Source organism: Hydra vulgaris, chromosome 15, assembly GCF_038396675.1.
Source record: "Hydra vulgaris chromosome 15, alternate assembly HydraT2T_AEP".
Classification (NCBI taxonomy): Eukaryota; Metazoa; Cnidaria; class Hydrozoa; order Anthoathecata; family Hydridae; genus Hydra; species Hydra vulgaris.
The window spans coordinates 7,646,918-7,660,366 of NC_088934.1; the positions used below are offsets into that span (position 1 = coordinate 7,646,918).

At 27.8% G+C, this 13,449-nt stretch overlaps 2 protein-coding genes across 5 annotated transcripts in view; both read left to right on the forward strand.

Annotated features, from left to right (window-relative positions):
• Positions 1-2,984: 2,984 nt before the first annotated feature.
• The window catches only part of LOC136072098 (mitochondrial inner membrane m-AAA protease component paraplegin-like), a 69,890-nt gene continuing 59,425 nt past the window's right edge, over positions 2,985-13,449 (forward strand). Inside the window, exons 1-2 of one of the 4 annotated variants that reach the window (XM_065820387.1) lie at positions 2,985-3,131; positions 6,667-6,849. In XM_065820387.1, the coding sequence (XP_065676459.1) occupies positions 6,691-6,849 (159 nt within the window). In that variant the 5' untranslated portion in view covers positions 2,985-3,131; positions 6,667-6,690. Of the gene's footprint in view, positions 3,175-6,477; positions 6,566-6,666; positions 6,850-13,449 lie in introns of those variants that run through there. The other 3 variants (XM_065820389.1, XM_065820388.1, XM_065820390.1) reach the window with 3 other exon arrangements.
• LOC136072099 (transmembrane prolyl 4-hydroxylase-like) overlaps positions 7,187-13,449 on the forward strand; it is a 116,997-nt gene continuing 110,734 nt past the window's right edge. Inside the window, exon 1 of the mRNA XM_065820391.1 lies at positions 7,187-7,218. The gene's annotated coding sequence lies outside the window, so the exon portion shown is untranslated. The remainder of the gene's footprint in view (positions 7,219-13,449) is intronic.

Sequence of the window (13,449 nt, forward strand, 5' to 3'; positions counted from 1 at the left end):
TCTCCAGAACTAATATGCACTTTTTCTCCATATTTTTACTGTGCCTTAACCAAGTTCTTATCTACACTGTTAAGTTATTCCTGAGCTAAATGACATTGGTCAAAAGTACTAAAATCAGACCATATTTAAATTTGTAGCTTTTTATTTTTGAAATTTTTTTTCCAATGCATTTTTCTCCATTTAAAGATTTTCTACCTTCTAACAAAGATATCTTTGGTTTTTTCAATATTTTTCTTTCAAATTTTTTACAGAGATAAAACTTAGTTAGATGAATGTGCTGAGTCAAAAATATATATACTATGGTATCCCATTCAAATTAAAATTTGGGTCAATGGCGCCATTTTTTAGGGATTTATACTAAATTGTAAATTTCAGAAAATTAAATAAAAATATCAGTTTTATTTTTGACTCAGCACACAGTTCATATAAGAAGCAAGGTTTTTTAAAAGTTTCACTTAATTTAGAAAACTCTGCAACTAGTTATCCTTGTTAGAAAATATGCTACTTTTGAGTTAATTATGCACATAATTAATGACGTAATATTAAAATTATAAATTTTTTGTACTTTTTTGTCTTATTTGATTCCAATGCAATTGAAGTATTTAAATATGGGGGGAGGGGGTATAAGGGTTCATTTAAAGATTTTATTTAAATAGTTGGTAGCCACCTTAAAAGAAATGAATAATCACAAAACGCAATAGCCAAAAACAATAGTAGCAGCTAGTGGACTTTTCATGAAAATGGACCAGGTGAAGACAGCCGTTATAAGAGTCATCAGGAACACTATTATTGAAAGGTTCAACAAAGTGAACAAAGTACTTAAGCCGGTAAAATTGACTTAACAGTGTTAAATGAACTATTTAGCTCTCTGTCTATTTTTGTATAAGAGGTTATATAAAGTTTTGACAAATTTGAAAACGAAAAAGAGTGCTTAAAAGCCAACATGATAGATTGACGTCTATTGAGGCATAAAACATTACTGGAAGAGTAAAAATAATGGCTGAGGTCAATATCATCATGGATCTACGTTTAGCTAAGCTTGAGAAGGGAAAAGCATACTTCTGCTCTACTATCCCCGGAGTCCTTGCCGCCATTATACCTAAGGACTCCGAGTTCAAAAGATGATTGTTCTCCTTATCTATAAGTATTAAATTTTTTTCCTAATATAAGTTCATAAATTTTTTTTATATTTTTAGAGCTTCTGGATACCAAAAACTAGGAAGAATTAATCTTTTTGTGACTTTTAAATCCGGAGTCTTTTTTGGGACTCCGCATCCCTGCTTCCAAATATGGATGCTGTTGCAACTACATCGCAAGCACAAAAACTTTTACAAATTGTATTGGATAAAGATTCTTTTCAATTTAAAAAAAAAGTGAAAAACTGCTACAGGGATAGTAGTGAACAGAAACGCTTGTCAGCTCTAGCCGTTCTTCAAATTGAAAATATCCATCTAAAAGGTATCAACGTTAAAGGTTTGGTTGTTTATTTTGTTGATTCAAAAAGCTGCCACAAAATATCAAAATAGTTTATCAACTTATGAGTGTAAAAATGTGACCTAGATGAAAACTATATATACTTTAGAAATATCTATATTTCTTTTTACCTTGCTGTAGTGTTTTGGTTATATGTAGAAAACATAGATCTGATTGTCCAACTCTTATTCTTTGGATTACCTTACTTCAATTATCACATTTACTTGTTGGTTTTGGATCTTATAAGTGGCATTTATTATGCATATTAAAAAAACCGGAATTACATACAGATTTTTTTTTTTGCGAGTGGGAGGGGAAAAGGATAGGCTGGAGAGGCCACATCCGTTATTTCGCTGGGGGACCAGGTTGATCTAAAGACCGGCCTGATCCTTTGACTCCTGTCTGTAAGTAAAAAAAATATTATGTATGGGTGAACATAGCATATTAAATTTTAAGTCTAAATAATAGGTGTTATTTTTTGATTTTATCAAATGGATGTTCTAACTACTACTTTATTTGACTGAAATAGTTGTACTCACATTTGGCTAACACTTAGTGCGGTAAGTTTCGGTTGGTAAAAATCCTCGATTCGCCTACGCTTTGAAGTCATTGTTAATTTGATTGATATTATAATTACTGAAATTTAATAATAATAATAATAATTTATCATTAAAATAAGTAAAAAAAATTAAAAAAGTAGATAAAACATCTACTTTTTAATTTTTTTTTAATTGAATAAAAAATAATTTTTAAATTTAATTGATAACGTTTAGTTAATTAAAATATTGAATAACCTAAACGTTATCAAGAAAATTTCATCTTTATTTTTTTTCAAACTTTGCGTTCTATTGAATTTTAAAATTGTATTACGTTCTATCGTATTTTAGTCGTTCTATTGTATTGTACAAAATTAAATTTTGTTAAAAATAAGCATACGATTACTCTACACAGCCTTACTCATGACGCGCGTTTTCTATTATACTGCGATTGTCGATAGTGTATATTCAATACCTTTCATACAACATGTTTTCCAGCGCAATAACCCCATTTCACGGAGTCATTTTGGAGTGGTTTTTTAAAAACCATTTTAATAAAATTTTTATGATTTTTATGAAATCATTGATGAAAAATCATTTTATGAAATCATTGATGAAAAATGGTTTTCATTATTTGCCAGTACACATTCTTTTAAAAAAGAGCTGATGCAATATTATCGTAAAATTTTTATAGATATACTTTTCCATGGTGCTGGTTAATTGTAATAGTCATTGCAGACTGAAGGATGACCATTTCGCTTTAGCTATTATAACAGTTTTTTTAAGCCTGTTTGGAAATGGGAAAGGGGGAAGGCTAAATGTAGTATCCACCGCTATTCCCCCAACGTTTTGGTTGGGGTTGGGGAATATCAACCTCTCCGCCCCCTCCTCTTTTTCCTTCGCCAGTGGCCGTATGCTTACTCCACTTAATCCGCATAGTCAAAATTATTTAATATATTTTTGTCGAAATTACTTAACATTTTTTGTCGGACAAATTTGAAATAAAGCGCATGTCGGATTTCTATGAACTACTTTTTTCGTACATATTTATTTTGAGAAAAAACAAACATTTTTTCTAAATCTAATGCTGCTCGAGTTAAAAGGTCGTACTAATAAAGTAAAGTAAGTGAAATCAACTAAAATTAATATTTTTAACAGAGGAATAGTAAGAATATTAACTTCACTTTATTATTTTTGATGCAGTATTGTTAGCATTCTTCTTTTATTAACAACTATAACAACAACAACAACAACAACAACAGCATAAAGCAATATATTTACCAGAAATATAGATGTTTTGCATAAGCATGTTATTACTAATAATATACGCACAGTCTATATTCTGGATGGTTCACTCTCAAAGCCTGGTTAAATCAAAGAGAGCGACCTTGAGCAAAATAAAAACAACTAATACACATACAGAAGGTTGCTATTACTAATAACAACCTTCATATTTATATCACATCTCATATATTTTCTATGGTGATAAATCTTTTATCACCAATGATACAATCGTTGTTTCTATTTTGATGTAACAAGTAGTATTTTAATTTAGTTTTGACAACATATCTTTACTATTGCAAAATGGGATTGTTTTTTGTTTATTTTGAAGTTGATTCCAGTGCATTAATATCTTTCTAAAGCATCTTTTTTTAGGAAGTCTTTATAAGTGTTGTATTGTTAATTGAGTAGCTGTAATATTGTTTACCTAACATTACCTAACATTACCTAACATTGCAGTTAAAGGAATTCTGTTGTTGTTATTTATTTTGTATATAAATTTTTACACTGTTTAGCTATTATGTTGCATCATAGGAGACTTTATAAAAGTTTACTGTTAAGTCTGTCTCTGAAAAAACCACAAGTTAACCATGAAAGCTTATCACCATAGGATCCCAAAAATGTAAAAAATCAAATCATCTACTTAAATCCTCAAGATAAAAATCATTTTCAAAATTGCTTTTATTGCACTTATTCACCATTTGAGAGCATTCTTAAAACTTTACATTTTTATAGCGGGAAAGATGATTAATAATACAAAGTAGATGCTCTATAATATTCCAATAACATGTAAAAGAAAGAAATATTCTAACAGAAATTCTTCATTTCCTAGACAGCTTTAAGATTAATGTTTGATTTCCTTTTTCCAAAAAAAAAGATTTTTTTTTTAATTTTTAAAACCTTTCATTGCTAGATAGCTTTTCAAGGATGTCACTGTTCCAGCAAAAGATCTTGTCATAATTCAAGAAAATACTGGATTATCTTACGGTGGAATAAGCTGACAACTACAATAAATCATATATCATCGACAAGAGTTTTTGAGATAAAAATCATGAACAAATTTCAAGAACTTAAATGACCACTTTGGCCAAATGGTGGTTATGGTGTTCTTATCCTCTGACTCAAAAAAATTAACATGTATTGTTGAACATTGTTAGAATCTGAATGATCTCATTGGAGAAATCTTTTTGACACAAAAAGAGTTTTCAAAGCGTGTAATTGAATTTCAATGGTGGATGTAATTTCTTAAAAGTTCGCTTGGGAATTTATTCTCTTGAAACAAAGCAGGAAAAAAACTTCCATGATGACACAGAGTAAAAATATATTGTTTATGAACTGCAAACACATTCCTTTTCTCATCCTTGTGCATGGTGCAAGGAAGTTAAAATCTTTTTCAATGCAGCAATCTCAGGACATTTAATTCCTTGAAGCAATCATTTAAGGAATTAAGTGCAGCAGGCTCCAATGTTAAGGTTGCCAAAAATTTGTAAATGTTATTCATGAACCAATTTTAGAGCTTAAGAGTGCAAAGTTCATTTTGGATCTAATATCACCTATGGAACTTCATTTTTTTACTTGGAGTGGAGTAATTATTTATGAACAATTCTCAACAACATTTAACTTAAATTATGTGATTGGTTGAAAACTTTGCAAATTCAGCAACAGCACTTTTATGGTGGACAGTTTGCTGTGAATGACTGTTACAAAATGCTAAAAAACCTTGACCTTTTCTCAAAAGGACTCAGCTTTTTAAGCCTTGCCAATCATCAAAACACTTCAAAAATTTGATAAAGTTGCTTTGGAAATAAATTGGACTCATTGTTTAAAGAAAAAGTTGATGCATATTGGTTTATAATATATATATTTTTTTGTTTTTGTTTTTTGGGTATAATATTTTGTGCATGTTTGTCTCTATATCCACATTTTTTTCTAAAAATTGTTGGTGTTGCTTAAATTTTGCGGGAGTCATATTTAAGCTGGAAAACTTGTTATGGTAATTGACAGACATGAAACTGAAAACGGAACCACTGTCAAGAAAATAATAAGATATTAATTGAAGACATTACAATGCTAACAATATGCCTTTGTTATTCACTAATAAAGTGACTTGCCAATGTCAAACAAATTGAAAAATCCTAGCAACTCTATTGGCTAAAAACACGCTCCAGGGAATTGTATAGTTCAATTGTTATTAATAGAACTCTACTCCTAATGAAAGAGCCAAATGATTTAATAGCAGTATAGGGTTAAGCCTATAAACAGTCATAATGTGCTTATGGATTATTTACCATAATGTATTATATAATGTAAATATAAATATTACATAAGATATAATGAATATATAAAATATAGATTCTTTCCTTGCTTTACCTATTGGTAGTGACACACTAGAAGTACATGCAGTATTTTTCTAGATTAAGGACTTTGTATCACAAGCCAAATCATCATTTGGTACTTACAGTGAGCAAACAACAGAAGCAAGGCACCATTTTTGTCACATCGATTGGTAAAGATACAAAAGGCCGTGTAGAAAATTCACCAGTCATCCAGAATAAGGCTGGAAATGTTTATTGATGACCTTATTTGCAAGAATTTATAAATTTTCAACAAAGGGAAAATAAGATGTTATGTTTAATTCAAGAAATAAGGAATTTGCACATTTTGTTAATAAGAATGAGAATTTTTAAGACTTTCCAAAAACAGATTAAAAAAAATTTTTTTTTTTACTTGTTATGTGAACAGTATAGAGTGTTTGGGTTAGTTAATCATTTTTAGTGCTATAAAAATGTACAGATTTAAGAATGCTGTCATTTGGTTAGAGAGTGCAGTAAAGGCATTTTGAAAATGATTTTTCTCTGGAGGATGTAAGTAGATGGTTTAATTTTTTGCATTTTTGGGATTCTATGGTGATGAGCTTTTATGGGAGAATTGTAGTCTTTTTAGGAAAAGACTTAACAGTTACATGTGAACGTTTGTACAGATGAACAGTGCCTTATATAATTATTGGGAATTAGAGATTTTAGTATGAGGGCTCTTGCATTTATTTTTTTTCAGAAGAGCCTAAGAAGTTAGCCTAATAAATTCATTAGGAGTAGTTATTATTTTTGTTTGGATACTTGAGTTATTTTAGTTTTATTTTGGTGTTTCTATTAGAGTTTTTATTTATTGTGTTTTCATATTTTCCTCCAGTGGTATAATAAGTGATTTGATTTAGTTTATAAAGTGGATTTACACTTTCAATATCATTTCATCAAAAAAATATTGGTGCAAATATTGTAAAAAAATGTCATTATTTTTTTTAGTGCTTAAATTTTAATTATGTTGAACACACATAATGATAAATATTGTTGATATGTGTAAATCTTTTTGAAAATAGGTAGTTTAAAAGTTGTATACATAAATGCAACTTAGAGCTGGTCTGTGCAACAAATTTCAATTAAAGACAACTGTTATCTACAGACCATTGGTAAGATACTTGCCATCATTATGTGCAAAAGCAAGTCCAACATTAAGTCTCTTAGAGAAACATACCACTGAAGCTAGAATACAACATAAGAAAGTAAGCACTTCTAAACTTATAACTAATTTAGTAACTGAAATATATAACATAGTAATGCCAAAGTTTATTTAATTTATTAATTAGCAATTTTTGTGACAATTCTATTAACATAAAGATTTGAGTCGAAAGTGTGGAAGGAGATATGGAGGATATATATATATATATATATATATATATATATATATATATATATATATATATATATATATATATTGTAGGAATTGTGTTAATATTTCCAGTAAGAATGCTCAATAAAGCGTGTTATATAATTGTAGAGCAAATAATATGTTAAAAACTTATTACACAGAGACTAAAAAGTTTCAGATGAAAAAAAAAGACTTACTGAAACTTTTTAGTCCCTGTGTAATAAGTTTTTACTATATATATAACACCCTATAAATAAAATTTTGGACAAATTTTAATTGCATTTATTATGTAATTTATTTCATGCACGCAAAAAACCTTTATACTTATTTGAAAGAGGATTTTATAATCTATTTAAATTTAATTTTATTAAGTTAAAAATATTATTTAAATTTTAAAAATAAAATGGTCAAAGTAAAGGACCTCGAAAAAATTATGGAAATTTTTTTCCAAAAAAATCGAGAAAATGGCAAAGCGTTTGTTGCTAAACAGTTTATGGAATGGGGTTTACCCAGATCAACTGCTTACGATAAAATCGTAAAATTGGAGAATGGATCTCTAAAAAGAAAAGTTGGAAGTGGTCGAATCGATAAGGTAGCTACTAAAGAAAATACTCCAAAGATTGCTGCATTTTTGAAAATAAGTCAGGGTGCTCCCAAAAGAAAGTAGCTCAATTTTTTAACTGTAGTCAAACTCGAATTTCCCAAGTATTAAAAACAATGACTAAAATTCGAACTTTCAAAAAAACAAATTGTCCAGATTGTAGCCATCAGTAGAAGAAAGCTATGCATCCTAAATGCAGGCTTGGTTGGGAAGCGGGAGCGTTCGCTCTCGATAACTGACCACGGGAATAATATTTAGTTGTGAAAAACTGGCCAGATTTTTTAGTCGTTTTGAGAATATTTAAAAAAAAAATTACGTAAAAAAATTACGTAAAAAAATAAACTAGAAAAAGAAAATAACTTCTAATGCGAAAAATATTAAAGCAAAATAAATTACGTTTAGAACAAATATTTTCAAAACATCGCTCTTTTATAATTTTTTTATAAAATTAAGCGATATTTTTTATATAAAGTAACAACTTACGATTGCTTAATAAGGAAACAAATGTTCTTTTATTTATTAAAGAGTTTTATATAATTTTTATTTATATACTCGTGTCTTATTTCAAGTGCTGGATTAAGGAGGGTTGGAATTAAAGGGGGCTATAGCCCCGGGCCCCAGAATGTTATGGGTCCCAAAATAGTCAAAAGACTTTTTTTTATCATTTTTACGCTCTAGCACATAAAAAGGCCTCCAATATAAAAATAGTCCCCAGCCCCAAAAAGTCTAAAAAGATTCTGATAAAACTAGCGCTAGCTTTAGTTTTATTTAAGCTAAATTATTTTATAAATAAAAAAGTTAATTTTTTTAATAACGATTTTATGTTTCGCATGAAAATTTTAACACATTTGAAGCAATTCTTCTAAGATGAACAAATCAAATAATTAAATCATTGAGTTACTGTAGAAATTAAATTAATTAGATAGAAATCAACTAAAAAGGTTAAAAATACTTTATGAGGAGAAAGCGGAACTGATTCACAATATCGCTGATAATGTTTAGTGAGTGGGCTTTTTAACTTTAATTAGTATTTAAAACAGAAAAAAGTAACCTTAAGTATAACGAGTTTGTAAGAATGACAACTGAAGCGAAAATATTTAGAGCTAGTAAACCAATATCTAAGAGCTTCAAAACTTTCCTTTATATTAAATAACTTTATATATATATATATATATATATATATATATATATATATATATATATATATATATATATATATATATATATATATATATATATATATGTATATATATATATATATATATATATATATATATATATATATATATATATATATATATATATATGGGTAATTCCATGTCAAATCATCCAGGTCATGTCACCCCATGTTTGGGATTTTGCTAATTTTTTTATATGTTATATGGTTTATGAAAATTAAGAAAATTTAAAATTTGGAACCTCCAACCCCTTATGGTTCTTGAGATATTCAGGTTTCAATTTTCTTATTTATGCTGACTCAGCATTTTTTGCAAAATGTATTTTTGTCATTAAATAGCAATAATTAATGGACGAAATAAGGTATCATTCTGAAATTTGGTACATAGACAATCTTCCATATGGCGGATACAAATATTAGATTAAAAAAATTTTTAGACCACGTTAAGTACATGTAAATTGAATAATAATGGCATTTCTTTTGGGGTATTTTGACGGTCAAATTTGTGATGTCACCTTGATAATTTTTTTTTAGGCATTACTATAACTTACAATATAGGTATCAAACTTCACTATTAATTAAAAATATATTATTGCATTTTTTGACTTTTCTAAATTCAGCCTTTTAAGTAAAGCTTATATAAATGCTGAGTCAGCATAAAATTTATTGCTAACTTAATTATAAAAAAATTAGCTATATCTTAATTTCTGGTTGTAAAAAGTCATTTTCAAAGTCATTTTGAAGGCAATAATAGATGTATATAAATATAAATTCTAAATTTTTCGTACCTGGGGTAGGCCCCCCCGCCCTCCCAAAAAAAACGAAAATTTTCCTAATTTTGTAAAAAGTTTTTTTTAAGTCATTTTGAGGGCAATGATAAATGTATACATATTTATAAATATTTGGTACCTGAGGGAGGCTTCCCTTCCCCTCCCCCATTTTTATTTTATTGCTTCTGTTTAGACTTCATTCTGTAAATATTAGTTTACTGTTACTTTGCAGGAATTTTATATTTGCTTAACTAATTAAAGAATGTTATGAATGATACTATATGATTGGTAAATAAAATAAAATTTAATTACCTTTTAATCATATATATAAGGAAGTCATATAATATGACACATCCTAACAAATAATTTGTAATAAGAGTTTTCTATAAACCAAATAATGTTCATGGTATTTCTAAATAAATTTATTTAGTAAAATATATAAAAATCAGATTTTTCAAATAGATTAAAAACTTTAAATGATGGAAAAGTGTTCTATTGGATTAGAATGTAATGTTGACTGCCACAAGCAAGGTTTAACAAGAAGACAAGGTCTTTTAGATCTATCAGCGTTTTCAAGTGTTGAAAAACAAGAGTTATTATGGAGAGCTGGTTTATTTGATTGTGAAAAATTGTTTACAACAGTTTGCTATTATCATAGAGAATACTTTGGAGCTGCATTTGAAAGAAAATTTCAGAAATGCTGTAATCTATATAAAAAACATGGAAATCGAAAGAAAAATGTGAAAGGTAATTTTTAAACTATTTTAATGAAACAGTTTATTATTTTGATTAAAATAGTAATTAAATAAATTTAAAAAAAATTAGGTACATTTATAAAGTAACAATTACACTCATTTGTTCTTTACAATGATGGTGAGTTGATATTAGTTTTTAGAAATGATTGTTTCCTTTTTTTCATAGGAAATGTGAAGATATTGCTATCAATGGCAATAACTCTAAAAACACAAGACATTGTTAACTGATGCTCTTAAAATTGACAAAGACTATAGAGATTTGATGGAAATGATTGTTTGCAATAGGGATAATGTAGAGTGCATGTTACATCGATGTCCGTTATGCCCTGGTATTGCTGCTTTAAAAGAATTCTTAACAGCAAAGTTTGACAACAGCCATAAAAAAATAACAATAAACCAATGGCAGCATACAGATAGAACTACGCTAATCAATCAAAAAATTAATATTGAAGATGTTATCAACCTTATATGCAATAAAATAGATAAATTAACATCTCATTCACTTATAGCTAAAAGTCAAGCCAAGTATCTCAAAGACTGTAAAGAGTTATTAAATCAAAATGAGTGTATAGTATTGGGTGACTTTGCAGAGAACTTCCAATTTATTGTTCAGGATGAGGTGCAAAGTTACCATTGGAATAAACCAAAATGTACACTTCACCCTATTATTATTTACTATAAATCAAATGATAAACTACTATTAAAGTCATTTTGCATCCTTTCTGATGACGCTGAGCATGATGTATACTTTGTATATAAAATACAACAGCTCATTACCAATTACATTAAGGCAAACATTCTACAGATTAGTAATATTAAATACTTCACTGATGGATGTGCAGCACAATATAAAAACTTTAAAAACTTTATTAATCTTTGTCATCACAAAGAAGACTTTGATATTGATGCTGAATGGGTTTTTTTTGCTACTAGCCATGGTAAGTCTGCTTGTGATGGCATTGGCGGCACAATAAAACGATTAGCTGCACAAGCTAGTTTAAAAAGAACAGTGACTGGACAGATTTTGGAGGTAGATAAGATTTGAATTTTGTGTGACCAATATAAAAAACATTCAATTTATTTTAGTTAAAAAATAGAAATAAATGAAGTACGATCATCATTGCAACCAAGGTTTACTATGGGAAGAACCTTGCCAGGAACAAGATCCTTTCACCATTTTATACCAATTGATAAATATACAATTTCTTTTAAAAGGATGAGTCAACAAACTGATGTTCAGACATTTAAGCTTGTGCAGATACCAAATGAGCTGGTTGTGCAGCAAGTTATTTATAATCATATGGACTATGTAGCTTGCATGTATGACAGCTTTTGGTGGATTGGAATTATAAACAAAAAAGATGAAGGAGAAGGAGATTATAAAATTCAATTTATGCACCCACATGGTCCCAGTCCAAGTTTTTCTTGGCCTGCACGAGAAGATATGTGTTGGGTCCCATCAAATCATATTTTATGTACCATTGATCCGCCATCTACAACAAATGGTCGTGTATACAAAATTTCAGAAATTGAGTTGGCAAAAATTATTGAACAAAATAATCAAGATTTTTAGAAAAAGTTTCTATTGCGTCATTATTTTTATACTTGTATATAATTTTTTTAAATATAGTTACAATATAATTGTATGTGTAATTAGCACAATTTGGCCACACAAATAAAAATCTCTTGGTAACTTGTCTTTATATATTTTCATTAAAACATTTTTGGAAAGATTTGGTAATATGCCTAATTGCGACCCCCAACCTAGCTGGCATCCAAAAGCTTGATTGAAAAATTTTAAGAAAGCAATCCTTATTTTATTGGTATAACAAAATTAGCAAAATATATATATATTTTTTTCATGGTAGGGCGGGTGAGGGGGAAGCCTACCCCACTAAATATTTATAAATACCTAAAAAATTATCATTGCTCTCAAAATGACTTTAAAAATAACTTTTTACAAAATTAGGAAAATTTTCATTTTTTTTGGGAGGGCGGGGGGGACTACCCCAAGTACAAAAAATTTAGAATTTATATTTATATACATCTATTATTGCCTTCAAAATGACTTTGAAAATGACTTTTTACAACCAGAAATTAAGATATAGCTAATTTTTTCATTAATAAGTTAGCAATAAATTTTACTTGAAAGGCTGAATTTAGAAAAGTCAAAAAATGCAGTAATATATTTTTAATTAATAGTGAAGTTTGATACCTATATTGTAAGTTATATTAATGCCTTAAAAAAATTATCAAGGTGACATCACAAATTTGACCGTCAAAATACCCCAAAATAAATGCCATTATTATTCAATTTACATGTACTTAACGCGATCTAAAATTTTTTTTAATTTAATATTTGTATCCGCCATATGGAAGATTGTCTATGTACCAAATTTCAGAATGATACCTTATTTTGTCCATTAATTATTGCTATTTAATGACAAAAATACATTTTGCAACAAATGCTGAGTCAGCATAAATAAGAAAATTGAAACCTAAATATCTCAAGAACCGTAAGGGGTTGGAGGTTCCAAATTTCAAATTTTCTTAATTTTCATAAACCATATAACATATAAAAAAATTAGCAAAATCCCAAACATAGGGTGACATTTTTTGATTTTTTTGGATGATTTGACATGGAATTACCCATATATATATATATATGTATATATATATATATATATATATATATATATATATATATATATATATATATATATATATATATATATATATATATATATATATTATATATATATATATATATATATATGTATATATGTCCAAATAGCAAACACCTATTTAATTTAAAAAAAAAAAGATTTATCAAATAATGTGATGTAATAAGAAATTTAGTTAAATTTTTTTGCAGCGTTTCTTAAAAAAAAAGTAACAACACTATGTCTAAATGTAACTGCACTTTTTTTTCAAGTGAAATTTTAAGCAATATGCCTTAAAGTCAAATTTTGAGCAACTTGATTACATGGAAACATGTAAAAAAACAACTATTTATTTTACAAATTATTAAAATTTTACGAAAAACTTCAAAACTGATTAAAAAAACTATACTTTTAAATTGTATTCATATGTAACAACTTACATTAACAATTTTAAGTTTTAATTTAATTGTACTTAAAGAGCATTTAAG